General features: G+C 43.9%; 1 protein-coding gene across 1 annotated transcript; it reads right to left on the reverse strand.

The window, feature by feature from the left end:
* Positions 1-372: 372 nt before the first annotated feature.
* LOC102843093 lies at positions 373-1860 on the reverse strand. The gene has a single exon (XM_006885108.1). The coding sequence runs from the start codon at positions 1858-1860 to the stop codon at positions 373-375; it is 1488 nt and encodes a 495-aa protein (XP_006885170.1).
* Positions 1861-12907: the final 11047 nt, after the last annotated feature.

Below are 12907 nucleotides of genomic sequence, written 5' to 3' on the forward strand. Positions count from 1 at the left end.
GCAATGTAAAAAACAAACAAAAATACCTATTGATGTAAGTGTGTTATTTGAAGTAGTTTTTCCTTATTAAAATGAGTGAATAAGATTATAAAAATATATGTATTTCTGTGTACCCAAAGTGATTTTTTAAAAAATGGAAAAAAATAAGAAAAATAAAATTTAAAAAAAAATGGTTAGTTTGGGTACTAGGATAAAGGATTCTTTGGTTTCATCTTCTATGAGCTAATTCTGGGTATCACACTTTCTGTTGAGTAAATTCTTACTGTCATAATTTTATCAGAATGAAGCCTTAAGGATATTGATTTGGTTTTGGAGTGTGTTCCTCTTCTTACCTTTCTGAAATCAGTAAGGAGCTTGTGGGTCAAGGCCTCCTCAGTCACCCAGCATGCTGGTTCTCTTGCATTTATAACAGGCCGTGCGCCACGGAAAATTCACTGCTCTGCACCACTGGCAACCCCAATTTCTTTGAATGCTGCTGGGTTGCTCGGATTCTGAGCCTTTTTTCACTTTCGTTTGCTTGGTGACTTTTTGCCCCTGAGGCTGCGGTTTCTTTGTGCCTTCTTTTCCACCAGGGCTCCTTTTGCCCTTACAGGTGGCTGTCCCTTGAGGATTCTCGGAATTCTTTTCAGCGCTGAGTAGGGTCATCATCTGAAACTTCTCCAGAACATCTTCCTCGCTGTGGCTGTTGCTGGCCCCTTGGGGGGCTGGGGCTGTCACTTGTGGCATCTCTGGAACAGCCTCCTGGTCATTGTTATTGCTCTTTGTCAGCAGAGTTGTCACCTTAAGCTCCTTTGGGCCTTCCCCCCGGCTGGGATCCTGGTTACCTTCCGGGGGAGTCATCTCCTTAAGTTTCTCCGCATTGTCCACTACGTCATCGCTCTTAGTGGATTCTGGAGGTGCTTCTTCGGGCGCCTTGCTGTCCTCCAGGGACACTGTCGCCTGAGGGCTCCAAAAGGCTTGCTGCTGGAAGTAGCTACTTTGGTTCCATGGCACGGCCATCTCCTGAGACCCCCATGCACATGCACCCCAATGTCCAGGTTGCTGTACGCCTTGAGGGAGAGGCTGGGGGACTGGGGCTGCTGCGGCTACCGCTCCATTCAGTCCTCCTGGTTGCACAGGTGTAGAGTATGGGTATGCCACTGGAAATGGAGCCTGGCACTGGTATGGCTGCTGCACAGGCATCTGTTGTTGCATGGTGTGGGCCCAGGGACTCGACGCGGGCACGTAAAGCAAAGCCGCAGGCGCAGTGGGTGCTGCCATCTGAGTCTCCGACGGCAGCATGCTGTGTGCTCCCTCGGCCATCCCTTCGGCCGGACTCACTGCATGCTGGGGCCATGCCACGGCGCCATGCTGCTCAGCCAGAGGTGTAGGCACCACCTCATGGCCCAGCGGGGCGGCCTGGGCCGAACTCGTCATGCGGCACAGGCGCGCGCGCAGCCCGTCGCGCTCGCTCAGCGCCTGCTGCAGGGCGGCCCGGGTGAAGTGGAGCTGCGTTCCCGCCTCCTCGCGCTCCCCACGTACCCGCTGCAGCTCGGACGCCAGCGTCCATGAAGTCGCCTCGCGCTCCTGCACCTGCTCCTGCAGCCGCTGGATCCGACGGCCCATTTGATCCCGCTGCCGAGCGGCCACGCGAACACCCAGGGCCAGCGCGCTCCAGGTGCACGCCCTCTTGACCGGGCGGGGTACCTGCGGGTCGGCCAGGATAGACCGGAGCCGGTCCTCCACCTCATTCCAGGGCCGGGCGCGGAAGGCCAGGTAGAAGTCGGGCCCCCCGCCATTACTGAGGACCTCGTTGTTGATGAACCTGATCACCTCGTTGTGGCGGAACCCGCTGCCTTGGTCACCGAATTCCACAGCCATGGCTGCTGTGGCCCCGTCACTCGCGTCACACCTCGCGGAACGCTGCTGCGGCGGGTGTCGCAGTTGAAGAAGTTGTCCACCTACGGAGGGCCCGCCAACCAACTGGCTTTCACTCAGTCCAAACTCAGTCCTCAACCAATCTTGGCCTCCTCCTCAACCTCCTTTCTGTCCTCAAGCCTCGATCCTCCTCACAGAGACTGAAGCGGACAGGTTACCCAAGTTAAATCCCCGGGCCGACTGTCTGGTAGCGCGTCTCGTCAGAGATAAAGCTCTGAGTCATACCGAAACGCCTGCTGGGACCTGCTGCCCAGGGTAGGTAGAGCGCCCCCCTGTGTGACGGGATTGCAGCGCACGCGGTGCAACCTAGGATGCCCTCCACTGGGCGAGCCTTGAATCTGGCGGACTAACTTGCTGTGGCCAGTACAGCCGGGTATCAACTGCCATCAGTCTAGTGAGCCATGTGTGGGGCCAGGTGGTGGGTGGACTCAGTATTTATGGGGAGAGAGGGGACTGAACTGTCTTATTGGAGCACCTCCTACAGGGCGGGCTGGGGAGGCGGCTGTGCTCCTCTCTGCATGGGATTGATTTTAGTCAGCTCGGTACTCCCCGACATGGCGGGCGGGCTGAGTTGCTGTGCCCAGCTCTTCCTGGGACCAACTTCCTCCCTAGGCAGAGTGCTTCCTGCACTATAAGGCCACCATGAGTCTACATGGAGGTGGGCGGAAGGGGTGGAAATAAAAGGGTTAGGAAATTGTGGGTACAGCGATTAGGGAGGAGGGGCATAGTGGGATGGGGACGGGGGGATGGCAGTGGGCAAAATGGGGGTGGCAGATGGCAGTATGTGGTTGAAAATTAGGGAATTGGGGCGTTGCGGGGCATGGAGGATGGCAAGGTGTTGGAAAGGAACCATTCATTTGTTCTTGTACCCAGGGAGTGGGATTAGACCTTCAACTATACAGCACATTGACAGAGTGGATTAGAGGACCTGGGAGAACTTCTGAAATGGGGGAGTCAGGTAGAGGAGATTGTGGCTGGGGGGTTGTCAGTTCAGAAAAGTGAATATGATGCAGGTTAGATGGTGTACCAAAACCTAGGAGAGAGGGAGAAAGGCACATAGTGTTTGGGACTTGAGAAAGAAGGCTGGACCTCACTGACCGCTGCAATGACTCAATGGATAAAGACACTGAAAAGCCAGGTCAAGATATTACAAAGATGATGAGTAGCCTGGTGTGTGAAAAAGTCATTCCACATCCTGACTGGCGTACTCTGATGGATGATGAGACAGTGACTGTGAATATGTGTGGGAGAAGTGAAAGGGAGTGAAGCTCTCGAGTCTCTGGCATTTGGGGGATGTATTTTGGAGGCCATCACAAGCCATGTGGAAGGGGCTTCCAATATACAGTAGGAAGAAGGAACTACTCTTTCCCCAGCTCCATCTCCTCTTACATCTCTCAGCTGCCATACTATCCTCAAGCATATTCCAGTTTCTTCTGTGTTCTAGGATATTTATTTTTCTGTTTATTGTTATTAGGATGACCAATAGCGGCCCTAGGAACAACAGATCTGAATTCTGTCCTATCCTATTCTTCTCCATCCTCATCTTCTCTTTTTTTTATTATTATTATTAGTTTTAATGAAAATTTACAGGGACATTGGATTTCCATTCATTCATTATTGCACTTTTCTCCCTTCCCAACCCTCCCCCCTCTTGGAAAAGTAAAGGAAAAATTCTTTCAATGTTTTACAATCCCTCCCCCCAGGTCCAGTCCACTATGCAGCCTTCGCTCTGGACACCTGTCATGACAAAAATACCTAATCACATATCCCTTTTAAACAATTTTCTCCCTCTTCTGTTTCAATGCAGTATACATTATTGAACCCATCTTTCTCAGTCTCCCCTCAGCCCCTATGTCAGTCCTGTTTTGCAACAGTGGCACCATGCAGTATTTGTCCTTTGGTGACTGAGATACTCCACTTAGCATAATGTCCTCCAGGGTCACCCATTTTAAATAACATTGCATGAGTTCCTTGGTTTTCAATGCAGCATAGTATTTCATTGTGTGAATATACCACAGCTTCTCTATCCATTCGTTTGTTGATGGACACTGAGGTTGTTTCCAACTCCTTGCTATTGTGAACAAAGCTGCAATAAACATGGGTGTGCATGTATCTGCTTGGATGTCAGTTATGGTCAGTTATGGTCAGTTATGGTCCACTCCCAGGAGTGGAATTGCTGGGTCAAATGGTATCTCTATTTGCAAGTTTTTTAGAAAGCGCCATACCGCCTTCCACAGTGGTTGCAGCATCCTCATCTTCTCTTAAGATAGCTGCACTCACTGTATCAATCCATTTTGGTGAGGATCTTCTTTTTCGCTGGTCCTCTGTCTTTCCAAGCATGATGTCTCTTTCCGAGGATTAGCCTCTCCTAACAACATGGCCAAAGTATGCAAGACAAGTCTTTGCCATCCTTGCCTGTAAAGGGCGCTCTGGCTGCACTTTCTCCAAGACTGTGATGATGGCACCATCAGTGCCCCTAACCGCAACTAAAAACCAAACTTTGGGTCTAGCTTGGTATTTCTGTAGACTCTGGCACTAAAGAAAACAATCTTCTTAAAATTTTATACTCTCTTTGATTTAGTGCCTGGCCACTAGAAAATTGTCCTGTTAACCTAAAGTGGTGTGCCTCTCTGGCAGTTAAAGCCACTACAGATATGAGCAGCCTCCTCCCATGTGATTTACAGACTCTGAAAACCCACTGGACGTTCAGCTGTGACTTGATTCAAACTAAAAAACAATTTTGTTGCTGTTGTTGTTTTTGTGGACTGTAGAGTCGAATCCGACCCATAGCTGACCCTTTGGCGGGTTTTCAGAGGCAGTTAATCACACAGAAGGAGATTGCCCATCCTTCTCCCACCAAAAACAATGAGAAAAGGTTTTATTTAGTGGCACTAAACTTTTTTTTTCTATCTGGCTACTTCATCTTAGTTTACTCTTGCCTGCCATGTTTCCTTTAAATGTCAGGGTCTCCCTAAGTTTTGTCCTCAGACTCTCAAGAATATTTCCAAGCACTTTGCCTCATCTCAACACTTCGTGGGATGCCATCTGTTCTCTTGCTCTCACTTACCATCTAATTGCTGAAGGCTTCCACAACTTTATATCTAACCCTGCTATCTCCCCAAAACAGCAGACAGACTCATCAACAACTTCCCTCCTAGAAATCTTCACCTGAATCCTCCAGAGGTGCTGTATTCTCCCTAAATCCAAAACTCATCCACCACTTTGTGCAAATCACTTGTCACATTGCTTCACTATCCTGAAGGGACTGCTCTTTAAAGAGTTGTAGGAAGGATGGAACTAGAACAGATATGTGAAATGGTTAGTAAATACTCATTCACGGAGACACATGTGCCCAGAGTAGAACCGTTCTCCAGAGTTTTCAAAGCTGTGCTCGCTAGAACCTTTGTGTCCATTTTATCTCTAGGTGAGTTTGAACTGTCAATCTTCTGAGTAGTAATTGTATGCCTAACTGTTCACAATATCCAGCAGCTCAATATGTAATATATATGTTAATAATAATAATTCTTTCCCCCCATTATTGTTGTTACTACTATTAAAGAAAGTTTCATGTGGAAGGTGGGACTTTATCTCAGATTTGAACAAATGAGTGGGATTTAACTGAGGACAGCAAGATATTTCTCTGCTATTTACCAATTGGCTCTGTGGCCAAGATTTGTACCAGGTCACCCTGTTCTGCCATATCCAGTTAAATTATATTGCTCGATTCATATGACAACTGCCTCTTGTACTTTCATACCACTATGTTTTTAGAAGCTGACATGTGGTCCCCCACCTACCTGCCTTCTACATTTCAGCTATTTCCATGGCTGCTCTTTGCTAGAGCTACACATTTGATACCACCAGGGAGGCACCATGTGTGTACTGGCATTTGTGATATTTCCAGGATCTATGTTGCTTTCTGGGTGCCAAAGGCATCATCTGCCTCTAATCACAAACAAAACATGTTATGTATCAAAAAATGCAGAGATGGTAGTGTTGTTGGGGGTGTAATTAGGATTACACTTTGGAATCTACAGAAACATGAAAACACATTTTTAAAGGATATGTGTATGAGAGTAAATTACTTTTATCTGTAATAATAATCATATATCCTTAGGTTAGAAGTGGAAAAATGAAATGGAAAATGCAGGCATTCCATTCCCTGGAATATGACAAACCCAATTGTGTTGTATTTATTATCTATATGCACAACTGGATAGATAACATATTTGACTGCAAACAAAGACATATTCAGGTTTGGACCAGTTCAACTTGCCACATATTGAATAAATATTCTAAGTAACCATACTGTTTTACTAGGTATATGAGAAATCACTCAGCTGTAAGAGAAGCAGTTATCAATATTACCAGCTCTCATTTATGGCCTTAGCATTAATAGTTGCTTCAATTTAGGTTAAGGTAGTAAGGTAGAAGTAATTATTTTTAAATTAAAATTATCAATAGAAAGTCTTTCTGTTATTTGTATTATAAGCAATAACACTGGTACTAATAAAAAATTTCTTAAGATTATCATACAGTAGTGGATAGAGGCTAACTTTTTTAGTGCTTAGGTTTAGTGGTAAGGAGTTGCACTGCTAACCCAAAGACACACAGTTCGAATCCATTAGCTGCTCTGTGAGAGAAAGATGGACATGTCCTCCAGTTCAGGTTTCTGAAAATCTGCTTGGAAGTCAGCTTTGTTGTAGGTTCTTTATATAGATTGAAGTAACTAACAACAATACTACTTTGTGCTAGAAGTGGTGGACTCCTTATGTATATTATTTTTGTTGTTACATACCGTCGAGTTGACTTCAACTCATAATAACTCTATACACAGTAGCTCTGAACTTTGCCCTGTCCTGAGCCAGTCTCACTGACTCCAACACACCTACCCTCATTACGCCATCTCATCCACGGCTTTTGTCTCCTGCGCTGCCCCTCCACCCTTCCAAGCATGATGTCCTTCTCCAAGGACTGGTCCTTCCTTGCAACATGCCCTAAATATGTGAGACAGAGCTTCAAAATCCTTGCCTCCAAGGAGCAGCCTGCTTTCACCCTCTCTAGAACTGTTTGTTCTCTTAACAGTTACATGGTATGTTCAGAACTATTCTCCAGCACCACACCTCAAAGGCATCAATTTTTCTTCTGTCATCCTTAGTCATTGTCCAGTTCTCTGATGCATAGCAAGTAATTGTGAAGACCATGGCTTGGATCAGGCACACCTGAGTCTCTAGACTGACATCATTGCTCTTCAGAACTCTGGACAGTAGATTTTCACAGTGCAATTCATCTTTTAATTTCCTTGCTGATGATACCAAGAGTGTTGATTGTGGAGCCAAGCAAGCTGAAGCAGTTAACAATCTCAGTCTCTTCTCCATCTATCCTGATGTTGCCACTTGGCCCAGTGATGAGAATCTTTGTTTTCTTGATCTTGAAGGCTACAGTCCTTGACCTTCTGCAGGAAATGCCTCAGCTTCTCCTCAGTTTCAGCAAGCACAGTTGTGTCATCTGCATAATTCAGGTTGTTGATGAGTCTTCTTCCAGTCCTGATACTACATTCCTCCTCATAAAGTTCAGCCTCCTGGGTGATTTGTTCTTCATATAGATTGAAAAAGTATGGAGATAGGCTGCATCCTTGGAGTACACTTGTCCTGATTTTGAACCATGCAGTGTTTCCTTGCTCTGTTCTGACGACTACCTCCCAGCCCAAGTGCAGGTTTTGCATAAACACAATCAAGTGTTCTGGGATTTCCAAATCTCTCAAGATTAGTCATAACTTGTTGTGAACATAGGAGATATGATAACACAGTAGCAAAATAAAACTAAAAAAGAAAATGCTTTTTAGCCAGGGCTTTGACTGGGTTCAACCTCCTGCTGAAAATTTGCATTTCTATCCTGGCTGTACTGAATCAGAATTTACATTTTAAAAAGATGCCCAAGTGGTAAGTTCTCAGCAGGGGTTTTGAACTGTGAATGGAATGAATGACCCCTGAAGCACTGTTTTTAACTCTAAAGAAGGAATAACAAAACCTGTCTATAACCTATTGTTTCTGTGTACAGCTGACCCTCTAAGTTTTCAGAGGCAGTAAATCATGGGGCAGCTGGTGGTTTCCAACTGCCTACCTTTGTGTTGGTAGCATAATTCCTTACTACTTAGCCACCTTAAACATAGCTAAACCATCTGAAAATGGAAGGCAGGAATAAGAGCACAAATTGAAGCTAGCAATAAAAAGTTGAGCAATATCAAGGGTGCTTTAGCGAATATGTGCGGACATTCTGTCTCTTAGTCAGACCTATCCCAGTGGGGAGACAGGGACCTCAGTGTACAAGATCCCTACTTTTCATAAAAGAAAACAAAAGTCATTGCCATCCGGTTAGAACGGACTCATAGCTAACCCTCCAGCAGAATTTTGGAGACTGTAAATCACACAGGAAGAGATTGTTCATCTTCCTTCTGTGGAACAACTAGTAGATTAGAAACACCAGAGAAGCAAGGCCTGTGGGTTAGTAGTGTGACTCCCTTCTGATGACACCACCCCTTGCCTATTGCTTTACGGGTAGGAGAGGAGGACCACATATTACAAATAAGGAACATACACCAAAAGGCACAGTAAGTGGTATAAAGAAATTAAAACCAGTAGATATGATAAAGAATCACTGGTTGCCAGGAGGAGTTAATTTAGGCACAGTTGCTTTCCATAAATTTAACTGATAAATTAGAAGCCCATCAGCCTATGAGGACTATTTGAATTATGTGTTTCACAGTTAATCTTGCCACTCTGCTCCCCACTCACCTTTAAAAGGCTAGCATGCATTCTTTAATTAGTATGTTGCATGTTCCAATTCATTTGAGTGAGTCCGGAAAATATTAAATATGGTCCCACAGAGTTTCTGGTTAAATTAACTTCTTCTCATTACAGAATGTCAGGATGATCTCTGAGATTTTTTCCCCCCCTCCATGTTACCACTTACAATTTGGCATTTTACGGCCCTGTTAGACTACGGGTGGTAAGAAACTGCGCTGCAGTCTCAAAGGCATGCAATTCGAATCCACCAGTTGTTCCACAGGAGGATGGGCAATCTCCTCCCGTGCGATTATCTGCCTCTGAAAACCCGCTGGATGGTCTGTTCTGACTCAACGGTACACAACAACCACCTCGACCTTACTTGGAACATATGTTATGAACTCATGCTTCCATCTAAGTTTATTAAACAAACATTTAGCAAAATACAAAAAATTAAGATTAATATAAAAATGTATACTTATGGAACAGCAGATTTACACATGTGTCTAGAAAAACATGCCTAGGAACAGTGTGTTTTAGTAATCCTTCCTCCTCTGCGTGTACTCAGGATTCTTTTCAAAGTGATAAAACTTTTCTTCATTTTTTTCAGCTTCACAATGCCCTTTGTTCTTTTTGCAGCTATGGTACATATGTACTGATAACCTTAAGGTCAGGGGTTTGAATCCACCTGTTGTTCTGTGGGAGGACAATTAGTCCCCTCCTATAAAGATTTACAGCCCTGTGAACCTAAAGGAGGGTCACTGTGAGTCAGAATCAATTCCTCTGCAGTGTTGCGTTTTTGTTGTGTGGGGTGGTATGTTGTTTGTTTAGTTAATTTTTTTTATTAATTTTAATGAAAGTTTATGGAGACTGGATTTCCAGTCATTCATTATTGCACTTTTCTCCCTGCCCAATCCCTCCGCCACAAATCACTCTTTTCCTTGAAGAGAAAAAGAAAAACTCCTTCTATGCAGTCCCTTCCCCCAAGTGCAGTATGCAGCCTTCACTCTGGACTTCAGTAATGACAAGAATACCCATTTATATATCCCTTTAAAACAGATCTCTCCCTCATCTGTTTCAATGCAATGTAAATCATTCCTCCCCTCCTTTTCTGTCTTCTTTCAACCCTGATGTCAGGCTTGTTTTACAACAGTGGCCCTATACAGTATTTGTCCCTTTATGACTGAGATATTTCACTCAGCATAGTGTCCTCCAGAGTCACCCATTTTGAATGCTATTGCATGAGTTCCTTGTTTTTCAATGCTGCATAGTGTTCCATTGTGTGACTATACCACAGCTTCTCTATGTATTTGTTTGTTGATGGGCACTTGAGTTGTTTCCAGCTCTTTGCTATTACGATGCTATTGCATTGGTGTTCTGCTTGGATTTTAAAAAAAAAAAACATTGTTGATGATGGCAATGAAAAGAATATGGAGATAGCTAAGAATGTTCTTGGCGAGAAAAAACAATCACTTTTTATGGAAGAAGTGGTAGCAATTATGGTGGTATTTGCAATCCTGAGAATTTCGAGGAATTTCTGGATATACACGTGGTGATTCTTAACAGTCATGGAGGGGGAGTTGGGGGGGATGGGGAGAGTCTACAATAGTGTTACATAAACTCATCTAACCAGATTGTCACTTCGTGGATGGCAGAAACTACTTGCTAAATCATTGTTTCTTATGCACCACCTAGTATGATAAGAATCACCTGGGTCATAAACTGAAAATAGAGATTATCAGACTGACCTTCCTCAGCCCTTGAAGATCTTCAGTCAGGAAATGGGCTAAGGTCAGAAAGTGTGTTTTCAACCGTTGTCTAGGTAAATAGCCTGACAGGTTTGGGAAATATGAGTGGATAGTACCTACTTAAAAGGATATAGTGATAGATTGTAAGGGCTTATGCAACTAATAGGTACTCAATAAATGTAATTGTTTTCTCTTAGTGATTTTCAGTCTTTTTATGAAACCGAAATATATGAGTAGGCTTATATATTTTGGATAGGATGTGAATAAAGCACCAAGCTCTTAGTTATTATGGTCTTCTACTATTTGCCATGTAATTCAAATACTTTTACTCACTCCAATGCCATATGACCTATTATGGCAAACATTCCTAATAGCTGAATTTTATTTCAGGTATTTTTCTTTCAACCATTTGGGCATGTGCTTAAGGCAAAAATGCTATTTTGCATTTATTATTTCCTCTCTTTCAAGTGCTTTCAAGTCTCAGCATTTTTAGTAGACTTAGAGTAATGGTGTTTCACCCAACTTATTATGCCTTCAGAATGTTGTTGTTGTTGAGTTGCCTGTGACCCTATGCACAGTAGCTCTGAAGCCTGCCCTATCCTGAGCCAGTCTGTCTCTGACACACTTGCCCCCATTGCCCCAGTTACTATGCCAACCCATCTCCTCCTAGATCTTCCTCTCCTGCACTGTCCCTCCACTCTTCTAAGCATGATGTCCTTCTCCACAAACAAAATATGTGAGATGGAGCTTCAAAATCGTTGCCTTCAGAATAATAGGTCAGTATTACTAAAACGGTTTCAATCAGTAGAATCATAGAATTAATTAGGAACAGAAGTAAAATAGAAAAACTGGGGGTGGGTGGCGGGGGGGTGCTGGCGGAAACAAAACAATCTCAAAAATTCTCAGTCCAGTACTCCTTCAGCCAGGATCCATCTGACATCATATGTAACATTTGTTACATATGACTGTCATAAAGAAATCATAATGTCATTCTCATGGAAAATTTCTGGAGACCTTAAATATATCAGTAGTCGAGAGAGTTTTCTTGATAGCCAGCTAAAACTTCTCCATTGTCTTCTTTTCCACTTATATGTTGTCAGAGGCTGGGCAAAATCTTACATACTCTAATTGTTATATTGGAAGACTGTGACCAAGTCACCCCTCAGTGGCCTCTTCTCTAGCAGAAAAGGAACTTTGAGCCTAAATCTTCTGACCTTCACATTTACCTTTCCAACCATCTTCGGAACATACCTAATTAATTATTCTGGAGCTGTTTTAATCAAATTCCTTGTGTTTTAATACATTATTTTGCCCTTCCCTATTTCTGTAGTTTTCCCCTCTATGTTTCTGATTTTTTAAAATTACATGGTTTTTCTGAACAAGAAACTGAGAAGCCTTCCTTGATTGCTACATTGCTTTGACATCAATTTCTTATCCGGCATTCCTGCAGCCACTTCATATCAAGCCCTCAACATCTTATGACTGGACTATTGCAAGTGCCCTAACTAGTTTCGTGACCTTTGATCTCATTTCTATCCAATCCTTCCTCCAGCCTACTGCCCTAAGAACTCAACTAGTCTAAGATGCAACTGAGATCTTATCTTTTGCATTTTTAAGAAGTGTTCAACAATCACCACTAACAGTAGGATAAAATGCATGATCTTTTAGCATAGCCTGGATGACATGGAAAGCCTTTAATGATGGCAGAGGTTCCTCATCATTTCTACAGAATCTTCTTTTTGATCCCTTCATAAGTTACAATTAGGAGCTGTTTTTCCAAGTGCTCTTTGTTCTCTCACTATTCTTATCACTTGTTTTACCTAGAGTGTTCCTCCTTTAAAATCCTTGTTGTTTGTTGTTGTTACGTGCCATCAAGTCACTTGCGACGCATAGCGACCCTATGTACAAGAGCTCTAAACGCCGTTCTATCCTGTGCCAACCTCGCCGTCTCAAAAACAACCTTGCCTCTCCTGCACCGCCCCTCCACTCTGCCAAACATGATGTCCGTCTCCAAGGACCAGTCCCTCCTTGCAACATGCCCAAAATATGTCAGATGAAGCTTCAGAATCCTTGACTCCAAGGAACATTCTGGCTTCACCTCCTCCAGGACAAACCTGTTTGTTCTCTTAGCAGTCCATGGTATATTCAACACTCTTCTCCAGCACCACAGCTCAAAGGCATCAATTCTCTTTCTATCATCCCTAGTCACTGTCCAACTCTCCGATGCATAGCACGTAATTGCAAAGACTATAGCCCGGATCAAGTGCATCTTAGTCTCCAGCCTGATGTCATTGCTCTTCAGTACTCTTGAGAGGTCCCTCACAGCCGACTTCCCTAATGCAATTCGTCTCCTGATTTCCTGGCTGCTGTTACCAAGAGTATTGACTGTGGAGCCAAGTAAACTAAAACTGTTAACTATCTCAATCTCTTCACCATCCATATTGATGCTGCCAATTG

Source organism: Elephantulus edwardii, unplaced genomic scaffold (assembly GCF_000299155.1).
Source record: "Elephantulus edwardii isolate Elephantulus edwardi_28Jun2011 unplaced genomic scaffold, EleEdw1.0 scaffold00040, whole genome shotgun sequence".
NCBI lineage: Eukaryota > Metazoa > Chordata > Mammalia > Macroscelidea > Macroscelididae > Elephantulus > Elephantulus edwardii.

Coding starts and splice junctions, on each gene's coding strand:
- LOC102843093 (XM_006885108.1), bottom strand. CDS start 1,860: ATGGCTGTGGAATTCGGTGACCAAGGCAGCGGGTTCCGCCACAACGAG.